We start from the raw sequence: 22,567 nt of genomic DNA, 5'->3' as shown, positions 1-22,567 counted from the left end.
TATGCATGGAGTCAGATGGAAATGGGTGAGATTCTAATGAGTACTTTGCATCGTTATTCACCAAGGAGAGGGACATGATGGATGTTGAGGCTAGGGATGGATGTTTAAATACTCTAGGTCAAGTTGTCTACGGAAGGGGAAATTTTGGGTATTCTAAAAGACATTAAGGTGGACAAGTCCCCAGGGACCGGATGGGATCTATCCCAGGTTACTGAGGGAAGCGAGGGTCGAAATAGCTGGGGCCTTAACAGATATCTTTGCAGCATCCTGAGCACGGATAAGGTCCTGGAGGACTGGAGAATTGCTAATGTTGTCGCTTTGTTTAAGAAGGGTAGCAGGGATAATCCAGGAATTATATGACCTGTGAGCTTGACGTCAGTGGTAGGCAAACTGTTGGAGAAGATACTGAGGGATATGATCTATCACATCTGGAAGAAAATAGGACTTATCAGTGAAAGGCAGCATGGTTTTGTGCAGGGAAGGTCCATGTCTTAATAACCTAATAGAATTCTTTGAGGAAGTGACAAAGTTAATTGATGAGGGGAAGGGCTGTAGATGTCATATACATGGACTTCAGTAAGGCGTTTGATAAAGTTTCCCCATGGCAGGTTGATGGAAAAAGTGAGTCATATGGGGTTCAGGGTGTAGTAGTTAGATGGATAAAGAAGCTGGCTGGGCAACAAAGACAGAGAGTAGTGGTGGAACGGAGTGTCTCAAAATGGAGAAGGGTGACTAGTGGTGTTCCACAGGGATCCGTGCTCGGACACTGTTGTTTGTGATCTCATAAATGACCTAGAGGAAGGTATAGGTGATCTGATTAGCAAGTTTGCAGATGATACTAAGATTGGCGGAGTTTGCAGATATTGAGGAGGACTGTCAGAGAATACAGCAAAATATAGATAGATTGGAGAGTTTGGCAGAGAAATGGCAGATGGAGGTCAATCCAGCAAATGCGAGGGTGATGCCTTTTGGAAGAATCAAATTCAAGAGCGGACTATATGGTCAATTGGAAGAGTACTGGGGGAAATTGATGTACAGAGAGATCTGTGGATTCAGGTCCAGTGTACCCTGAAGGTGGCAACGCAGGTTTGATAGAGTAGTCAAGAAGGAATACAGCATCTTGCCTTCATCGGACGGGGTATTGAGTACAAGATGTCGGCAGTCCATGTACCAGTTGTATAGGACTTTGGTTGGGCCGCATTTGGAGTGCTGCGTGCAGTTCTGGTTGCAACATTACCAGAAAAATGTGGCTGCTTTGGAGAGGGTGCAGAGGAGGTTCACCAGGATGTTGCCTGGTATGGAGGGGGCTAGCTATGAAGAAAGGTTGAGTAGATTAGGATTGTTTTCGTTGGAAAGACGGAGGTTGAGGGGGACCTGATTGAGGTCTACAACATTATGAGAGGTATGGACGGGGTGGATAGCAACAAGCTTTTTCCAAGATTGGGGGTGTCCATGACAAGGGGTCACGATTTCAAGGTGAGAGGGGGAAAGTTTAAGGGAGATGTGCGTGGAAAGTTTTTTACGCAGAGGGTGGCGGGTGCCTGGAACGCTTTGCCAGCGGAGGTGGTAGAGGTGGGCACGATAGCATCATTTAAGATGCATCTAGACAGACATATGAACGGGCGGGGAACAGAGGGACCTTGGAAAATAGGAGACAGGTTTAGATAAAGGATTGGATCGGCGCAGGGGAGGGCCGATGGGCCTTTTCCTGTGCTGTAATTTTCTTTGTTCTCGACAAACCACCAGTTGAAAGAAGATAGTTAAAAAACCCTCTTAAAGTCTTGTGTGGAGAACTCTGTTCTTATTTCAGAATGGCTGCTGGTCAACCTGGTGGATTTAGAAACAAATAAGAATTACACAGGCCCGAAGCTGTTCTTTTGAGTGAAGGCCCGGGATAATAAAACTTAAAGTGACTCCCTGAGAGAAAACCCTACCACCTTGGGATTCTAACTAAATGCCTCTGCCAGAAGATCCATGTTTGCAATCCAACCACTGGTTCCAATCATTTTGTGTCCTGGGAGTACAGCCTGCTGCTTGAACATCCGAAGCAAGGACACTCATCTTTCAATTCATTTTAATTCCTATTATTTTGCCCTTCCCCTCCCTCTATGTGTGTCTGGATAGAAGGTGGGGTGGTAGAAGGGGGGAGTAGTAGATTAGTTGGCCGTTATTGTATTATTCTTTTATGTCTTATCTCTATTTTTGTTCTAAATAAATAGTTGTTGCGTTTCATTTGCAAATCTGGTGCCCGTAAGTCATTGGAGCAGTCAGGGGTCAAAGATCTCAGATCCTTCATATGAATTATTGGTTAATTCACTTGTGATGGGACTACGGGGTCTGTGAGACTGGAATCGACTGCGCACTAGCCCAGAGTGTGGTAACAGAAAGGAAACCTGCCAACCTTACTTGGTCTGGCCTACATGTGATTCCAGAGCCACAGCAATGTGGTTGACTCTTCAATGCCCTCTGAAATGGCCGAGCAAGCCATTCGGTTCAAGGACAATTAGGGTGGGGCAATAAATGCTGGCGACACCCTGAGTGAATAAAAAAAAAAAAATGGACCTCTGGAGCATCCTACCCAAACATAACTAAAAGCACCTTTTGTTTCTGATTCTTCAGCTAATATCTTATCTGTTCTGGACGCATCCAGAACTGAGAGGTCAAACTGATCACAAAACATTGAACAGCAGCATGGTGTTCTTTTCTCTAGAAAAGAGAAATGGGGGTTGAGCTGATGGAGCTCTTGAAGTTCATAAACGATTTTAATAGGGTAGACATAGAGAAAGTTTTTTGACTTGTTGAGGAGATGAAAAGTACGGTGGGGGGGGGGGGGGGGGGGAAGAGGAGTGGCATACCTAGGGACCATAAATATAAATCCTTATAAATCCAATAATTAATTCAGGAGTAACTCCATTGCTCTAGAGAGTGGTCAGAATGTGGAACTGAACATCTAACAGTTAAAGTGAAAAGTATTGATGCAATTAAGGGAAGTTGGATAAATGCAGGAGAAAGGAATATGTTGTTAGGGTTAGATCAGGGGTGGGCAAACTACGGCCCACGGGCCGCATGCGGCCCGCCAAAGGTCTTTATGCGGCCCACCAAGATCAAGTCATATGAGGCGCCCAGAATCATAACCGGGTGAAGCGCCATTTTTGAAAAGTAGAGAAAGAGAGGGCTAAAGGCAGGATGCTGCCTGGGGAAGCGCTGAGGTATATGCTGCACGCTAATTGGTTACAACCGGGACTACTACGACCGTCCTATTGGTCGCACCCAACTATACCCACCAATAAGACAGCCCCGCTCATCTACCCCACTACGCTCGCCCGCACCGTTGACTCTGCTAGGCTCATGACTCGGATGTGCTTCTGTTGGCATCCCGCGCGACCACACTCTGGCTCAGTCCGTAGAGCTTGAAAAAAAAGTTTTTTTGTAAGGACTTTCAACCCTATTTGCACTGAAAATCTTCTTAAAGAGGATGTTTGAAAGTAAACCACTGGTCGAGTTTTATGCATCTCTGCTTCAGAAAAGTTTCAAAATTAAAAAAATTTGCAAGAAAGATGTTGTGTTGTTTGCATCAACTTACATGTGTGAGCAGACTTTCTCTATAATGAAAGTTAACAAGTCAAAGAACAGATCACTTCTCACAGACTCAAATCTTCAGTCAGTGTTAGGATCAGCACAAGCAACTTGACACCTGATTTTAACAAACTGGTAATGACTGCAGTCAGATGCATCATTCTCAGTGACATTGTTCTGTTACTTACTGAGTTACTTTGTTTTTCAAATAAATGTGTTTCATGTGAAGTTTCTACTTTAAAATATTAATTAATAAAAAGTAAATTGCTTTTTTCTTTAATCTGAGTTACTTGTTTTTCAAATAAATGTGTTTCATGTAAAGTTTCTACTTAAAATATTAATTAATAAAAATTAATTGCTTTTTGTTCTTTAAAAACCTTTATTTTGGCTATTTTAAATATTAATTATTTTACTTAATATACTATGCGGCCCTTTAAATTGTGAATTTCTGAATGTGGCCCTTGCACCGGAAAAAGTTTGCCCACCCTGGGTTAGATGAATTAGGTTGATGTTGATTATAAACATCAACATGAATCTGTTGGTTGAATAGCTTGTTTTGTTCAATATATTCAATCTAGTTCAGTATTTAGTATCAGCTGTGCTCAGTTAGTATCATACTCAGTCAGTATGCCTTGGAGCATAAGTTCAAGTCTCATTGGTGCTCAGACGTTAAACTGCTTTGGAAAATGCAGCAACCTTATTTTACCTTCAAGCCACGATGGAGTCTGGACACATCACGTCCAAGGGAACTCTTGTTGCTCAGACATCCATCTCCATCCACGTCAAAAATCTTGAAGACAGTATCAAGAACATTATCTGACAGGTCTGCCCTGTTGCAACTTTCACAGCTCTCTTGAAGTGTCCTAAATTTAACATGAAAAACATTGTCAGCAAGTTGATCCAATAGCATTGGAAACGTCAGGGCATAGAAAATAATTTTTTCCCACACAAATAATACATTGTTTGAAAGGCTGCCATGACTTATGCAGCATTTGGCCAATTAAAACATATTAAATGTTTTATTTAAAAGTTAAAAGCAGGTCAAAAGTTATTGTATTTCATGTTTTTAATTGTCTTAAATCACCTGCACGATAAATAATTTGTTGGGATGCAGATCTTTGGTCGCAACCCATTCACATAAGTTGGGGCCCATCAAATTTTAATTCTGAACGATGACATTGCTCCAGGAATGCAATGTCATTGTTGAAGGTCTATTTTTCAGGAGCAGTGGTATTTCACTATCTGGTATTTCTCTGAAAGCTATATTACTTGTAATGGGAGTGAATGTGCAGTATACTTTGTTAGCTTTGCTTTGGGACAAAAAGCATTGTTCTGAGAATTCTTGTACCCTCAGGAATTAGATGAAGAGAAAATGCAAATAAATCACAGGAGGGGTGTTGTATCTACTTGAGATGAGTTGCACGATCCAAGTTGAGGATCCATAGAATCAGCTAGATACACTTGGACATGTCACTGGAAATGTGCCTATGCTTTCTATGATTCACAGAGGAGGCCTTTCTGCAAGCCATGTTGGGTCTATAATAGGCCATGCTGTTGGACACACAAGAAACTAGTCTTCAGTGCACAAGAATTCAATGAACTCTCCTGGTGCACAACTTGGGTGTCATTAAGTGACCATACAATGTGCAGCTAGACTGCTTCTCAAAGTCATGAGGGTTGTGCCTGAAAGTTCAACACCTGATGTGATTCTAATAAATACCAGGTGCATTATTCAAGCTAATTAAGGCAAAAAGGTTAATTTCTCTTCAGGAGAATATACAATTGGACCTTGTCGAAGCAGAGTATTATGCAACAGGTAGTATTGTTTGAACTTGTTTTCTCCCTTTTCCTCATCTCCTCAAAGCTCCTTGATATTTCACCCGTTGTCTTGTCTGGAGGTGAACCTAAATAGTGAACATGAGAAGGCTCTTTGACTAGTGGGTCAAAAGCCACACACATCTCAGCCACCCAAGCATCCAAACACCTGAGCTTCCATCCAGCTGTAAAAGTTGTGGTGGATCGCCTGCTGACTATTAATTTCCATGAAGGGACATACATGAACAATGACTCACTGGACAAGGTACTGGAGGATCTTGCAAATTCAGGACCGCAGGATAAAGAAATGTTAACAATTAGGTAAAATCAGCACAAATGATCATAATTCAAATTGAGATCTTGAGATGACCTGACTCTCGCACAATCTCTCATTTTGATACTATTGGAATGAAAAATACCGTCTCAATCAAACTATCTTTGTGATATCATAATAATTTATAATGTTGCACCGTACATACCTATTCCAACAGGACGATTGGCTGCAGAGAACATATGCATGGTGAAAGCAAAATCCTCAAGACAATTCATAAATAACAAAAAGCTTGAATTCTTCAAAGGAAATGCTCTGGAACGTAATGGAAAACCAGTTAATATTTCAGGATAGATTCCATGACATACATAGACAGAGAGAGATAGGAAGAGAGAGGAAGAGGAGGGAAGAGGGAACAATAGAGAAAGAAACGAGGGAGAAGAGAGATCACAGTAACTGCATTCTGGTCTATGGGTGGAGACATACCTACGAGGAACTTCCAACACTGATTCTGGTTGAGGTTTTGCTGTCAGAGGAATGTTCCCCTACTTCATCCATGGAAGCAAATATGGAGTATTTGCCTGCCAAGAAAGCCACATATTGTATATAGTGGTTGGAGCGGAGTTCGCACCAGACATATCACTACCAAGGCTATGTCTGGCCCCTTTCAAGTCCTACATGATAGAAGCCCCCGAATGGAGGATAATCCTACCTCAGCCTAACCCTTCTTGCACTGCTGGCCATGAATGGGGTGGGCTAAAGGTCCAGAACTACAATACAATTCATAAATGGAGCTCAAGGTAGGACATTGTGTGTCCATGTTTTGGCCCAGTTTATAACCATTCTGGTAGATGTCTGCTGAATTTATAGCAGGACACCAGGACGGGTGTGGACATTAAGTTCCTATATGCCTAAAAAAATAGTTGATATGAAATGGAAGCAAACATGTTTGGAACAATAGGCCAATCAGGAAATTCCAATTACATATTACAAGAAGACAGTAATAAAGAAAAGTTCCATTTTATTTTACATCTATCTGGATATTGTGCATTGTGATATCAATACAGGAACTGTTTTTAACATGTTTCAATATGTTATCAGGACAGAGGAGGTAAACATCAAATTAGTAATAGGTAAGAATTATAGAAAAAAAGAGCTAGTTTTACGTAACATCTTTCATGACCTTAAGTTTTTTGTCATCTCTATTCTGGATGGCTCAGATGCGTGGTGTTGAATAAAGCTTTGTCAATGAACAAAACTATAAATTTAATACACTACTAAGATTCATTCACATTCATAAAGTAGAAGGTTATTGTATAAAACCTTGCTATGTCTAACAGAACTCGCAAGTATACAACTGTTCTCTATGCCTGACACTCTTCCAGCTCTCCTAACTCTTAACTCCTAATCTAATCATTTTCTAATCTAATCCCAGAATCCCCATGTCACATGATATTTATATGACTGATCTGTGGTTCCCTCTAGTGGTATGAATCATTATCATTAACTTGTTAACCCTTTACATCCCAGTCAATATACATATCATTCCAAAGTTGTCCTAATTATAACACCTACAATTAAAAAAAAATATTCTTACATATGAAAGAAATGTTGCTTATATATGATATGGTTTAATTAACTAGCCTACTTTCTGTTATGAAACATAATCATCTACACATATTGCCATGATGATTTCCAGATTGTTTAAAACTGTATCAAATACATTAATTCCATGTACACAGGTTTCAAATGCAAACACTGGATGAAGAAAAATACACTTCCCAGTCACGGAGTCTGCTAAAATTAACAAAATGGTTAACTATCGTTTTAAAGCGATAGTGAGTCAGATGCAGGTCAGAATCTATATCACCAACAGAAGGAAACTAATGATTGGAAATTATAACAAGTTAGTTGGGCAAGAGAAAGAAACAGATATGAAGTTATTTGATTAATAAATATAAATTGGAGTTACTTGATCAGTTGCAGGTGTGCAAGTGGCCGATGGCAAAAGGTTCTGAAAATTTGTGGCAGAAGATAATAAAGTCTAAAATTTTGGTGTGTCAAGGAATCATGTAATGACAGCATGTCTTATGATCTTTAGTGAAATGCTTCAAAGCCTCTTTAACTAGCTGGAATGATTAGACTTCAAACGGGTAGAACCATTAGTTTCACTTTGTTTACCTTTTATTACCTTCAAGACCGTTAGCCAATGCGTTTGTATAAAATTACTACAATGACCTCGGCATTCGCTGGAGTTAGTGCATGTCACACAAGATTAAGTCCTTACTAACAACAGAACATAACTTTGCTGGATTTTATATATATATGTATGAGGTGAAGCAAAGGACCACAACAGCGCTTCACAAACTCTTTCCCAATGTGACCCCATTTTAACTCACCACCAACTTCTCAAGGGCAATTAGGGATGGGCAACAAAGGCTGGCCTAGCCAGTAATGCCCACATCCCAGGGACAAATATATATAAAATAAACTCTTGAAAATGAACCTGACTCCAAACAGCAGCAAAACCTGAAGAGCAAGAAGTAGTACAGTAACATTTGATATATGATTAAAGTTGCATATTATAGATACATATATAATAATATATAATATAAATATGAAAAATCTGTATTTTTAATCTATTTTGTAAAAATGCTCTTATTTATGTCCTCACATTGGATTCAGCCAAACTCGCCAAATTACATGATGACAGAAAGACTCACGCATTCCCACCCAATGGGCTCACCATGGCCTCCCATTCCTCTCAGTTGAACCCAGACGCTGCTCCCTCTGCCGATTCTGCTCTTTGAAACCTGTCCCCCAGTTCCTTCCCTCCTCCCCTTCAATCCCACCCCCCACCCCACCTCCTCCCTTGTCCCATACCCTCCTCGTACAATTATTAAACGATTATTAAACTCCTGTTGTAAAAATGCTAATTTATCTTGGATGGTGATGTTACAAGTTCCTATTACAAGGAAGGATAATTTATATGCATTATAAATTGTGATGCACTGTATTTAACAGCATTCCTCATGGATAAGTTAATTCAGATTGATAGAAATGGGACATATAAATATTACCATTAGTCAAGGATTCAGCTTCAGAGATTATCTTGACATTAAATAAATACTAACCTCTCCTGGAGGAATTTGCTTCACGTTTTTCCAGTAAAGATCACGGTTTTGCTCATCGGTGAAATGGAGCAGCCATGCTGCAAACTCCTCTCTCCTCATGGTTCTCATGCCTCGCGAGAACTCTTGAAATTCAATCTCTTGCACCTCTGTTTGCAGGTCTTCCATAAATCTAAAAAAAAGACATACCAGAGATCAAAGCTGTTAAGAAGTCAAAGTCCATCTCAAGAGCCTGATTGCTCTTGAATGAAATGAAAAATGAAAAAGGTCTGATTGTTACTGCAATCAAAATTTTAATTTTTGTCTTCAGCATCCATTAAACATCTGAAAATAGGATTGAAAATTAGGCACATATGGTTTAGCTCATGTGAGATTACAGCTCCACTCCTGAGCCTCCAGGTGGTTAGGTGGTGCATGAGTGTGGCCTCATGGCTGCCTTTTACAAATGTAGTGTGGGCCCCTTGCTTGTTACGTGTCTTCACTGCTGACTATCTGATGCTACTAATGCCCCTGGAAAAGCTGAAAGGTTCCAGGAACACAAAAGCTTCATGTTGTGGAGACCTGTACTACTGCAGTAAGAGCTGGCCCTCTTTCAAATACTTACTGCATCATATGGTGGAATCAAAGATGGGGAAAAGGGGTCTGCTCTGATATGTTCGGACACATGCAGGGATGTAAAATTGGAACAGGGGGATAATGGGGCTGTAAAATTGGCAGGCGTCGACAAAATGCCATAGGTCTTTTTGCACCTAAATGTATTGGCTCTTTACAAACTGGAACTTTAAACCATTTGCTGAGATACTTGTGGATTATGGCATCTCTGTCAAAACAAATATGGCACTAAAGGTTAGGATTTGAAATTCATATTTGAATAAGGAAAAGCTGTGCTTTCATATCGTTAATTAGTAAAGAACATTAAAAACTGTAAGTTTTGTTTCATAGCAAAAGCCTAGAAAACATTCCGTGATGGAAAATAAAAGATTAAACATGTTAATAACTTGCATGTCATCTGTATTTATTATGTAAGGAATGGAAACAAACCACAGGATATGTTATTAAAACTGTCAACGGATTTAAGGCTGAATTTACCTGCACAAAATGTTGTCAAGGGAGGGTAAGAGTTTGCATTTTGTTCTTTATCTCAGTGTAAGCTGAGACCGCTCTATTCACAAGTGAATTAAACACTTCTAGCAACTGATGGCTGTCAAATAGTACAATGAATGCAAATTGGACTTAAGTACATTTGAGATAGATGTCTTTTAACATTGCTTTTATATTGTGCCTTTTATGTGACGAAAGGTCCATTTTGCAGGACTAGTGATTATTGAGCAGGAAGGAGGTAACAGAAGAGACAAAGACATGTTCAAAGGCATACGATTTGTGGAAGCTTTTGAAGAAGTAAACAGAGATAGTAAAGTGGATAGTTTAGGAAGTAAATTGCAGAGTATAAAAGCATGTTTCTTAAAAGCCTTGCTATCAATGGTGCCCAAAGGGATTAGAAGGATTTGGGCACAGCTTGTTGCAAATGCCTTCCATATACAGATGTAAATGACAAGGTTGATAAATTGCTCAGATGGCCTTTTCTGGTTTGTGTCATCTTATGCCTTACCAAGCCCTTCGCCTCACTTTTGTTTAGAATGCATTACGCATCTTGGCATGTTTTTAAAAATTCTTCCATTTGGCAATTTGTATCATGTTTCAGCATTTGTCACATTCCACCCTCTGTAATCATGAAGTCATCAAATTCTGCTTCCCGTATCCGTACTCGCAACAAAACCCATTCACCCGTCACCCCTGTGCTTGCTTGACAGACATTGCTCCCTGATAAACAACACTATGATGTTAAAAATCCCTCCATGTCCTCACTCCTCCCTATCTTTGGAATCTCCTCCAGCCTCACAACCCTTCAAGAAATATGCGCTCTTCTAATTCTGGCCTCTTGGCAATCACTGATTTTAATTGCTCCACCATTGGCGTTTGTGCCTTCAGCTGCCTAGGCAGCTCCCTAAATTACATCACTTCTTTTCAGACACTTCTTAAAACCCACCTCTTTGAATGAGCTTTAGCCCACCCTGTCAGGAGGTTTTGTGTCCCTGCCTATCAGCCAAAAGCTCCAGGTTTTGATCCCACCCCAGGACTTGGTGACCAAGGATGGTGCTTTCACAACCAGTTGAGTGTTGCCAATCCTTCCAACATGCCAATGGAACTCCTGAGCAGCTGTGCTTGAGTGGCACCCTCTCAAGCTGCAAGCCTCTGATGACAGACTAGCGACCTGTTCCGGAAATTACTAGCTATGGAAACAGACAGAAGTCTGCCTTCGTGTACCAATAGGTGCGGGAAGAGAATTGGAATTAGTTTATCCTAACATTGCCTTCTGTGGCACATTTTACCTCAGAAAGCTTATGTGAAACACCTGGGCACTCTGGCAGTGCCACTGCCCTACTGGCAGTGCCAAGGTGCACAGGTGCCAGTGGGAGTGCGAGTGTACCACCCTGCCCGATGCCCAGCCCAGGTGCCATTACGCCGTACCCACGTTTGTGGACACCAGTGCTAAACGGCATCCTGCTGAGGTCTCCCAGGCACAGCCGTTAGGTCCCGGCCACCAGAAGTGTCCGATGCAGACATATTTCAATGAGCCTCCACCAATAAGGGCGAGATCCAGATTGCGACATCTCACGAGGTTCGGTTGAATCTCGTCTGATGTCTCGAACGTCACGGTCTATCGCGAGATTCACTGGCCTTGTGGCGACACCAAGTCGGTCTTGATAAAGCCGCCTGTAATGCCACCCAATGTCAGCACTTTGAAATTTATTGTGAAACTTGGAAAAAGACAAACACAAAGCAGACAATTCATTAAAAATCTAGGGCAAGGGGGCTCATGAAGACAGCAGTTCTTTTTTTTTTTTAATTTTTTTTAAAAAATTGATTACCCAATTATTTTTTCCAATTAAGGGGCAATTTAGTGTGGCCAATCCACCTACTCTGCACATTTTTGGGTTGTGGGGGCGAAACCCACGCAGACACGGGAGAATGTGCAAACTCCACACGGACAGTGACCCAGAGCCGGGATCGAACCTGGGACCTCAGCGCCGTGAGGCGGTTGTGCTAACCACTAGGCCACCGTGCTGCCCGAAGACAGCAGTTCTTAAAAGCAAATAATATACAGAGATTTCACTTTTGTCTTTGACCTATCCAATTAAATTTTTCACATGATGACATTCCTTTAACTATCACAGATTGGCTTGCATTCTTCAGATACATCGTAGTGAGGCTGATGTAAACCCTATTACAATCTGCACATTAAAAATATAAAACTACAAGAATAAGACATATATTCCATGTTTGATTCTCCAATGATTGGTGATGTTCATTTGGTTCTTTTATAGTTGCAAATTGAATAATTTTATTGCCCTGTGTTGACTCACATAGAACAGTACAGCACAGAACAGGCCCTTCGGCCCTTGATGTTGTGCCGAGCATTGTCCGAAACCAAGATCAAGCTATCCCACTCCCTATCATTCTGGTGTGCTCCATGTGCCTATCCAATAACCGCTTGGAAGTTCCTAAAGTGTCCGACTCTACTATCACAGCAGGCAGTCCATTCCACACCCGAGTAAAGAACCTACCTCGGATATCTCTCCTATATCTCCCATCCTGAATCTTATAGTTATGCCCCCTTGTAACAGCTACATCCACCCGAGGAAATTCAGCTTCAATTTCCTCTTTCTCTTCACTGGGAGAAATTGGGAAATTTTAGTCTCACCCATATTCAACAGCCATGGTTCAGGAAGTGTTGGTCAACTGTACAACTGAATGTTTTCATACAAGTTCTCTGTAATACTGTTAGGGCAAATGATCACCATGTAGCAAAGTAATGTCAATGCTGATATTCAGTCATTGTTCGGATTGAGACAGCATATTCTGCTGAAGCTGCAGTAGTTCTCATTTTTGTGACATTAATGTGGAGGATTGCTTTACATACTAACATGATTTGCATTATTGCCTCTGCAAAATACTAGCTGATGGGACTGGAAGTTCCTGCACCAGTCAATGTTTGGCTGCCTCTCAGAATTTTCCGTCCAATTTGCAAAACTCTCGGTCTACGTTTTGCCATGTGCACTCTGGCAGGCAGCAGCTCACCCTCATCAAAATGCTAAGTTCTGGATTGTGCTGAATCAAAAAGTAATCTGTCATACAGAACTTGTGATGTTTTCTGCTTTTGAATCGGGATGACTTTGAAGTGTAGTGTTCAACAAAGAACATCAAACTATGTTAATCAACAAAGCTAATTTATTACCACTACTAATTGGAGTCGAACATTTTACTAAGTATAAAGGTTATTAAAGAAGCTAAACTATAGCTCTATCAACAGAACTCCAGAAAACACGACTACTCTCTCTCACACACCTAAACACCTACCCTTGCCACCCCCCCCCCCCCCCCCCCCCCCCCCCCGTTTTCTACGTGACTGCTCTTGATTACCATCTGGTGGTTGGATGTATGTACATGAAATTGTTAACCCTTTACATACCACACAATATCCATATTGCCACAGAACTAAATGAGTCAATCATGCTGCTGAATGGATTCCATTTGCTTACAGAGATAGCAAGATCTGTCATTTTGTAACAGTCATTACAATAATTTGATTGAGATTCTCAAACGTGCAGCCCAGAGTATTTGAATTCAAATGATATTCCAGTTTGATGGTTGAGCCCAAGTACTCAGGAAGATACTTCCAAATACTCACAAAAACTACTCTGATACCGCTTGGTGGTCAGTACTGAATTGAAAAAAAGTATGTATCTCGAAGTTTTGAACTGGTATACTCTGGGTACCAATTGCTCACAACCCCAGGAATGTTTTCTTTGCAGAATCAATGCATACATTCCTGGCTATGAGGTCAGAGGATACCATTCCGATTTCTTCATGGGTCGTGGAAGTAGCCCAGTCTCTGCCCATGTTTTCATCAAATTCCTTCTTCTGGACAATTCGTCATTTATCTTTGTTTTGACTTCATTCCAGCAATCAGGAATAAATTTGTGGAATAAATTGCTGCCCAGATGTAAAGCTGGTGTTGTGGATTGGTTGCTTATTAAATCACCTACCTGACTGGTATCCCCATTGATGTGAATGAATAATTAACAAATAGTCTTTTCCTATTCATTCTATGAAACTTTGCATAATTTTACAAACCTCTGGTAAACTCCTCTTATCCTTTTCTGCTCTAGTGGAAATAATCCCATTATCTCAAATCTCTTCTCATAATATGGATTCCTGTATCTGTAAAGTGAATCGACACTGCAAACTCTCTTAATAGTTTTATCTGTAACTTTGGGTTCACCAATATTGTTGAAAATTTTAACATAACTTATTTACTTTTCCACTGACTGCCTCTATTCAGGGTTTCCCAAACTTTGTGATTCATGGAACCCCTAGTGAACTTCCAAGAGCCTCAGGGAACCCCAAATATTCACATAATGTCCACACGCACGCACACCGCCATATCTCGCACACACCCATCCCCCCATGCACGCATTCACCCCCTCTCACGTGCACACACTCTCTCTCAAACATACACTCACCCCTTCTCTCAAACACACTCACACTCACCCCCCATCTCACACATGCACACTCACCCCCTCTCACACATGCACACTCACCCCCTCTCACACATACTTTTTGTGTTATGTACTCTGGGATAACGTAGGCTGCAACTGGATGCAGCTTGAACCAAAAGATACTCCAGACCTTGAAGTTAGCTCAATCTGATTTAGTGAACCAGTAGCATAGTTAGCACAGTTCTCTATGAGTTCGACTCTCTGCTAACCTAAGTGTGGTTACTCTGTCTGACTGAACCAGACAAGCTCTTAGCCACGTGCTGGAGGTGTGATACTGTACATACACCCTGACTCACTCTGTAGATGTTCATCAGTGGAAAGGGGCAGAGTGTGAATGCCTTGTGCCTTTTATAGAGAGATACCACCCCTGAGTGTCCTGTCTGCTCATTGGTCATGTTTTGTTCTCTGTGTTCATTAGCTGCCTGTCTGTACCTGTCTGTATATCATTACCTGCATGTCTGCATATCATGACAATACTCACCCCCCCACATACCCCCACCCCCCACACGTACACACACCCCCTCTCTCTCACGCGCATTCTCACTCCCCTCTCTCACGCATGTCTTTCCGAGGTCTGAACCACTTCCACTTTGCCCAACTTTCTGTCTTTCGCACATTTCTCTAAGGACTGAACCCCCTCTCTCCCAGGTATATCTGTCTAATGCGTCTCACTGAATCTCTTTCTGCCACCAGCTCCATCCTCAGCATTAATCCTCACTGCTCGGATGCAGGCTTTTTTGCCCAGCAACAGCGAGATGACGCAAATCAAATGGACCAATCAAAGAAAAGCCTCGCGGATCACTGGTTTCTTCTATGCACACTATGCTCTGATTGACCTATTTTATTGCAGTAATTATTTTTGAAATTGTTTGGCTGCTCCTTTCGAACCGACGTTTGCTAGTCACGTGGCAACCGTCAGTTCCGTGGACCCCCTGAAAACCCCTCATAGACTACCAGACCCCAGGTTCGAAACCCCTGCCTCTATCCATAAAGCCCCAAAGGCTTTTAAACTTGAAAAAATGATTTTAGATACCTTCAGGAAATGTTGTCTTTGACAGTAATCCTGTATTTCCTTGACATCCTTCAGTGTCATTTAATTTCTGTTTTCTTCATACGTCATTAAATTGCATTTGTGTCTTTGTCATCTCTAGACTAGACTATTCCAATGCTCTCCTGGCTGGCCTCCCATTCCACCACCTCCACCCCCGCATAAAAGCAAGCTTATTAAAACACCCTGTGGTCTATTTCCTAACTTGTACCAAATTCTGGTCACCTATCACCACTGCCTGATAGTAAATTCCAGGTCTCCTTTTGTGGATTTCCTGTCAAGACTGTTCCTTTCACAAACATTGCAGCTGAATTTCCTCATCCCTGAAACCGTCCTGGTCCCCCACATCCTTCCTAAAGTGTGCTGACCAGAGTGGGATAACCAGAGCTTTGTAACGGTTCAGCATTGCTTTCCTGCTTTTGTACCCAATGCCTCTACTTATGAAACCCAAGATTCCATATGCTTTGCTCACCAAACTTTCAACATGTCCTGACACCTTCAAAAATGTATGCACACATCCTCCTCGGTCCCTCTGTACCTGAACACTCTTTAAAACTGCAAACAAATTATATTGCCTCTCCCTCTCATTCCAACCAAAATGCATCACCTTACATTTCTCTGTATTTGGATGTGTATATTGTCACGTGTACCGAGGTACAGCCAAAAGTATTTTTCTGCAAGCAGCTCAAACGATCATTCAGTACATGAAAAGAAAATATGTAATAGGGCAACACAAGGTACACAATGTAAATACATAGCATCGGCACCGGGTGAAGCATATAGGAGTGTAGTATTAATCAGACCAGTCCATAAGTGTGTCATTTAGGAGTCTGGTAACAGTGGGGAAGAAGCTGTTTTTGAGTCTGTTCGTGTGTGTTCTCAGACTTTTATATCTCCTGCCCGATGGAAGAAGTTGGAAGAGTGAGTAAGCCAGATGGGAGGGGTCTTTGATTATGCTGCCTGCTTTCCCCAGGCAGCGGGAGGTGTAGATGGAGTCAATGGATGGGAGGCGGGTTTGAGTGGTGGACTGGGCGGTGTTCACAACTCTCTGAAGTTTCTTGCGGTCATGGGCCGAACAGTTGCCATACCAGGCAGTGATGCAGATGGAGTTGGAGCCAAATTTTGCCACTTAGTCGTGTGTGTGTAGGGAGTATGGTAGGGGGCTAAATACGCAGCCTTGCGGGGCCCCGGTATTGAGGACAATTGTGGAGGAGGTGTTATTGTTTATTCTTACTGATTGTGGTCTATGGGTCAGAAAGTCGAGGATCCAGTTGCAGAGTGAGGAGCCAAGTCCTAGGTTTTAGAGCTTTGATATGAGCTTGGCTGTGATTATGGTGTTGAAGGTGGAGCTATAGTCATTAAATAGGAGTCCTTGTTGTCGAGGTACTCCAGGCATTAGTGTAGGGCCAGGGAGATGGTGTCTGCTGTGGACCAGTTGTGGCAGTGTGCGAATTGCAGTGGATCGAGGCATCCTGGGAGGATGAAGTTGATGTGCCTTATTACCAACTTCTCGAAGCACTACATTACGATCAATGTCAGGGCCACCGGATGGTAGCCATTGAGGCACGTTGCCTGGTTCTTCTTTGGCATCGGTATGATGGAGGTCTTCGTGAAGCAGATGGAGACTGCGGAACGGAGTAGGAAGAGGTTGAAGATTTCCACAAACACATCTGCCAGCTGGTCCGCGTAGGCTCTGAGTGCACAACTAGGGACCCTGTATAAACCCGTTGCCTTCTGGGGGGTTCACTTTCAAGAAGGCCGACCGGACTTCGGAAGCTATGGCGGTGGGTATGGGTGTGTCCGAGGCTGCTGGGGCAGTCGACAGTGGTTTGATGGTTTCCTGCTTGAACCAAGCGTAGAATGCATTGAGTTCATTGGGGAGGGATGCGCTGCTGCCGGAGATACTGCTCGGCTTCGCTTTTAAGCCCATTACATTGTTTAGGCCTTGCCACAACCAACGAGAGTCTGTAACGCTAGTCTGTGACTCCAACTTGTTCTGATATTGTCTCTTGGCATCCCAGATGGCTTTGCGGAGGTCGTACCTGGATTTTTGTATAGGTCAAGGTCATCTGACTTGAACGCCTCAGACTTGGCCTTCAGAAGGAAGTCAATCTCCCGATTAAGCCATGGTTTCCGGTTGGGGGCAGCACGGTAGCACAGTGGTTAGCACTGTTGCTTCACAGCACCAGGGTCCCAGGTACGATTCCCGGCTTGGGTCACTGTCTGAGGAATCTGCACGTTCTCCCTGTGTCTGCGTGGGTTTCCTCCGGGTGCTCCGGTTTCCTCCCACAAGCCCCGAAAGACGTGCTGTTAGATCATTTAGACATTCTGAATTCTCCCTCTGTGTACCTGAACAGGTGCCGGAATGTGGTCACTAGGGGCTTTTCACAGTAACTTCATTGCAGTGTTAACGTAAGCCAATTGTGAGAACAAAGATTGTTATTACGTACTACTTTCTTTGGTACGCAGTTGTCCACACATTTGCTGATGAAGTCTGTGACACTGGTGACATACCCGTTTCGGTTGGTTGCTGGGTTCTTAAATACGGACCAGTCCACTGTTTCCAAGCAGTCACGTGGGAGCTCTTCTGTTTCCTCGGACCAGCACTGCACGACCTTCTTAACGGGGTTCTCCTGCTTAAGTTTCTGTTTGTATGCCGGGAGAAGGAGCACCATCTTATGGTCTGATTTTCCAAAGTGTGGTCGGGGGATAGAACGGTAGGCGCCCTTGATTTTTGTGTCGCAGTGGTAAGGAGTGTTGTCGCCCCTGGTGGGACAGGAGATGTGCTGGTGGAATTTTGGCACTACACTCTTGAGATTGGCCTTGTTGGAGTCCCCGACCACGGTGAACAAGGACTTCAGGAGTTCTGTTTCACTGCTACAGTTTGTCCAGCATCTTCGTCACTTCTTCCTGGAGTGGGATGTAGACACTGTGATAATGGCTGAAGTGAACTCACGTGAAAGGTTCACGGTCAGGTATTCCAGGTCTGGGGAGCGGTAGGTCGCCACATCCGAGCATAAGGAGAGGTTGATGTGGAAGCAAACCCCTCCACCCTTTGCTTTGCCCGATGTCGCGGTGCGGTCGGTCCGGTGAATTGAGAAGCCTTCAGGCTGTATGGCACAGTCCGGTGAGGCAGGGGTGAGCCATGTCTCTGTGAAACAGAGCACACAGCAGTCTCTTACTTCCCTATGAGAGGTAAGTCTAGCGTTGAGTTCATCTAGCTTGTTTTCGATCGCTTGGACGTTTGCCAGGAGTATGGTCGGGAGAGGAATCTTGAAACCATGTTGTTTTAATTTCGCCTGCAGACTGTCTCGTTTCCCTCGCTTCCTCATCGGTGGTTGCGTCTAGATGGGCCCGGGAAATGATGAGAGATGTGTGACCTTGTGGAAGTTGGTGGTTGCGTCTGGCCGGGGCCCTGGGTTTGTTTTCGGGGTCATGTCTGGCAGGGTCCTGGGCACTGGTTGCGGTTTTGGGGTTGCCCAGGGGCATTTCTCTGTCTCTCCATTCTGGTGTAACACAAGTCCTAACAGCACTGTGGGTGTATTTACATCATATGGCTTGCACCGGTTCAAAAAGGCGGCTCACCATTTGCTCACACTTCGATCATGGCCAATCCACCTAGCTATCTTTGGACTGTGGGGGTATGGGCCAAGTTTGAGTGTTCTTTCGGAGGGTGGGGGAAGACTCAATGGGCTGAATGGCCTCCTTCTGCACTATAGGGTTTCTATGGACTAGACCAGAGGCCAGCCACGCAGAGCTGAGAGTGAGGGGCTGGGCTGGGTAGCAACCGGGTTGGGTAGTGAGATTGAGAGAGAGCAGAGGCCAGGCCAGATAGCCAGCAGCAGCAGCCAGCCAGAAGCAGACGTGGTCATTGAGGGTAGAGGCCCGAGGCCCGGCCAACCAAGTGAGAGCTGAGACATGAGCAGAGCGGCAGTCGGGAGGTGAGAAGAAGGCCAGGCAAGTATCAGGGACGTGTCTCGGGAATCAGGCCAGCGGGGCTTGGCAATGGGGACTTGGGACAAGAATAAAAAGAGGAATGAATACTTCCGGTTGCGGCTATGCCTGGGTAGGTCGCACGGTCGGCAGCTCCCGCCGACAATGGACTTTTGGGCCCTTGTACGGAGTTCCAGCGGCACTTGGACGATGATTCCCGGTGTGGAAAGGAAAGAGTTAGGGTCCCCCAGCGCTGTATGGAGTGGACCAGGAGTGGGGCGGTCAAAAAAGCTGCTTTGGAGAAGAGAGGAGAATGGGCGCAAAAAGGCAAGATGGCGGCCGGAATGGATCAGGCAACGTGGGCCCACTGGTCATGGGAGCATCAGGAGTTTCTTAGAAGTTGTTTCACTGAGTTAAAAGCGGAGATGCTGGCCCCTATGAAAGCTTCTATTGAAAGGTTGGTGGAGACCCAGAGGATGCAGGGGAGGGCAGGAGGTGCACAAAAAGGCCTCTGACAATGAGGATGAGATTTTGGGCCTGGCGGTTAGAGTGGAGGCGCACGAGGCCCTGCACAAAAGATGGCAGGAGAAGCTGGAAGACCTTGAAAACAGGTCGAGGAGGCAGAACCTGTGAATTCTGGGTCTCCCTGAAGGCGTGGAGGGGTCGGATGTGAGTATGTTTGTGACCACGATGCTGGGGAAGCTGATGGGCGCGGAGGCCTTCCCGCGGCCCCTGGCGCTGGACGGGGTGCACAGAGTCCTGGCAAAGAAGCCTAAGGCGAAAAGGCTGCCAAGAGCTATGGTGGTAAGGTTCCACCGCTTCACCGACAAGGAATGTGTCCTGCGATGGGCAAAGAAGGAGCGAAGCAGTAAGTGGGAGAACTGTGAGATCCGTATCTACCAGGGCTGGGCTGCAGAGCTGGCTAAGAGGCCTGCGGGAGTCAACCAAGGCGGTCCTCCACAGCAAATGGGTGAAGTTCGGGATGCTACAACCGGCGAAGCTGTGGGTCATGTACCAGGACCGGCACCATTACTTCGATACGCCGGATGAGGCGTGGACTTTTATTAAGAACGAGAAGCTGGACTTGAATTAATGGACAGCTGTATGTTGTTGGGACACCCTGGTGGGGCGGTGGGGGCTGGGGGAGGGGGTGGTGTTATGTTGGTTTTCCCCCGTGTTTTCTTTTTTTTTTGCCCCTTTGTTCTGGGCCCTCGAGGTTCTGGGTCTGTTTGCTGTTTGTATAGAGCTGCGTCACGGGCAGTGAGGACGGGCCAGACAGCGAGAGCAGTTCGCGGGGTGGGGGTTGCTCACTGTTGGGGATAGCACCCGAAGTTTGTTTGTTTGAGCTTTTCTTTCTTGGTTGGGGGGTGGGGTGAGGGGGAGGTTGGAGGCCCGTAGAGGGAGCCAACAGTGGGATTGGAGGTAGAGGCGGGAGCGGCCAGGGTCGGCATGAGTCAGCTGACTTACGGGAGAGAAATGGGGGGGTGGGGGAATTGGGGTTAAGTGGATGCTTGACTTGGGAGAGGGGGATCGAGTGGGGGGGGAGAGCTGGGATGCTGCTTTGCTGGCTGTAGGGGGGTCGCAATCTTGGTGAGCAAACGGGTGGCATTTGAGGCGGGGGTATTGTGGCGGATAAAGGGGGTTGATATATTATGGTGAGTGGCAGGCTGCAGGGGACCCGGGTGGTGCTAGTGAACGTGTATGCCCCGAATTGGGACGATGCGGATTTTGTGAAGCGAATGTTGAGTAAAATCCCGGACCTGGAGCCATGCAGTCTGGTAACTTTAACACGGACTTCTGGACTTTAACACGGTCCTGGACCTGGCACTGGACCGGTCTAGGTCTTGATCGGGTAAGAGGCCGGCAGCGGCCAAGGTCCTGAGGGGGTTCATGGACCAGATGGGGGGAGTGGACCCGTGGAGATTCGCCCAGCCAAGTAGGAGTTTTCTTTCTTCTCCCACGTCCACAAAGTGTACTCATGGATCAATTTTTTCGTGGTGAGAAGGCGCTAATCCTGAGAGTGGAGGGGGCAGAGTACTCAGCCAGTGTGGTCTCGGGCCATGCTCCGCACTGGGTGGAGTTGAGGCTGGGGGCAGAGAGAGGCCAACGCTCTCTATGGAGACTGGACGTAGGACTATTAGCGGATGAGGAGGTCTGTGGGCGGATTAGGAGGTGTATCCAAAACTATGTGGCGACCAATGATACAGGGGGTTTCAGTGAGTAAGGTCTGGGAGGCGCTGAAGGCAGTTATCATGGGGGAGCTAATTTTTATCAGGTCCCACAGAGAGAAGAGGGATAGGATGGAGAGGGAGAGGTTGGTGGGGGAGATACTCAGGGTGGACAGGAGGTATGTGGAGTCCCCCGGGGAGGGGATGCTGAAGGAGCGCCGGAGCCTGCAGGCGGAATTTGACTTGCTTACCACATGGAAGGCAGAAGCTCAGTTGAGGAAGTTACAAGGAGCGGTGTACGAGTATGGGGAGAAGGCAGGTAGGATGCTGGCGAACCAACTACGGAAGAGAGAGGAGGCCAGGGAAATCGGGGGAATTAGGGACTGGGTGGGGGGGGGGGGGGGGGGGGGTGGGGGGGGGGGGGAGAACACGGTCCTGAGCTCGGAAAGGATCAATGAGGTCTTCAAGGATTTCTATGGTAAATTGTATAAGTCAGAACCCCCGGAGGGGAGGGAAGGGATGAAGCATTTCTTGGACCAACTGAGGTTTCCGAAGATGGAGGAGGAGCTAGTAGAGGGATTAGGGGCCCCGATTGAATTGGAGAAGTTGGTTAAAGGTTTGGAGGGTATGCAGTCGGGCAAGGCCCCGGCACCAGATGGATATCCTCTAGAATTCTATAGGAAATTCTCAGAGCTGTTGAGCCCGCTATTGTTGAGAACCTTCAACGAGACTAAGGAAAGGGGAACCCTTCCCCCGATGATGTCGCGGGCCTCGATTTCGCTTATCCTTAAATGAGATAAGGACCCGTTACAATGTGGCTCTTACAGGCCGATATCGCTCCTTAATGTAGACGTCAAACTGTTCGCCAAGATCCTGGCCACTAGAATTGAGGACTGTGTCCCGGGGGTGTTGAATGAGGACTAGACGGGGTTTGTCAAGGGCAGGCAGCTGAACACGGATGTGCAGAGGCTCCTGAACGTGATCATGATGCCCTTGGAAGGAAG

The 22,567-nt window shown here is 44.9% G+C and overlaps 1 protein-coding gene across 1 annotated transcript in view; it reads right to left on the bottom strand.

The window, feature by feature from the left end:
- Positions 1–4,273: 4,273 nt before the first annotated feature.
- micu2 (mitochondrial calcium uptake 2) overlaps positions 4,274–22,567 on the bottom strand; it is a 599,136-nt gene continuing 580,842 nt past the window's right edge. The window contains 5 exon segments of the mRNA XM_038818942.1: positions 4,274–4,404; positions 4,407–4,439; positions 5,871–5,953; positions 5,955–5,977; positions 8,797–8,965. Coding sequence (XP_038674870.1) covers positions 4,274–4,404; positions 4,407–4,439; positions 5,871–5,953; positions 5,955–5,977; positions 8,797–8,965 — 439 coding nt within the window.

Source organism: Scyliorhinus canicula, chromosome 14 (assembly GCF_902713615.1).
Source record: "Scyliorhinus canicula chromosome 14, sScyCan1.1, whole genome shotgun sequence".
Classification (NCBI taxonomy): Eukaryota; Metazoa; Chordata; class Chondrichthyes; order Carcharhiniformes; family Scyliorhinidae; genus Scyliorhinus; species Scyliorhinus canicula.
Note: the sequence above shows the minus strand (reverse complement) of the source record. Positions and strands in the feature narration are given on the sequence as shown.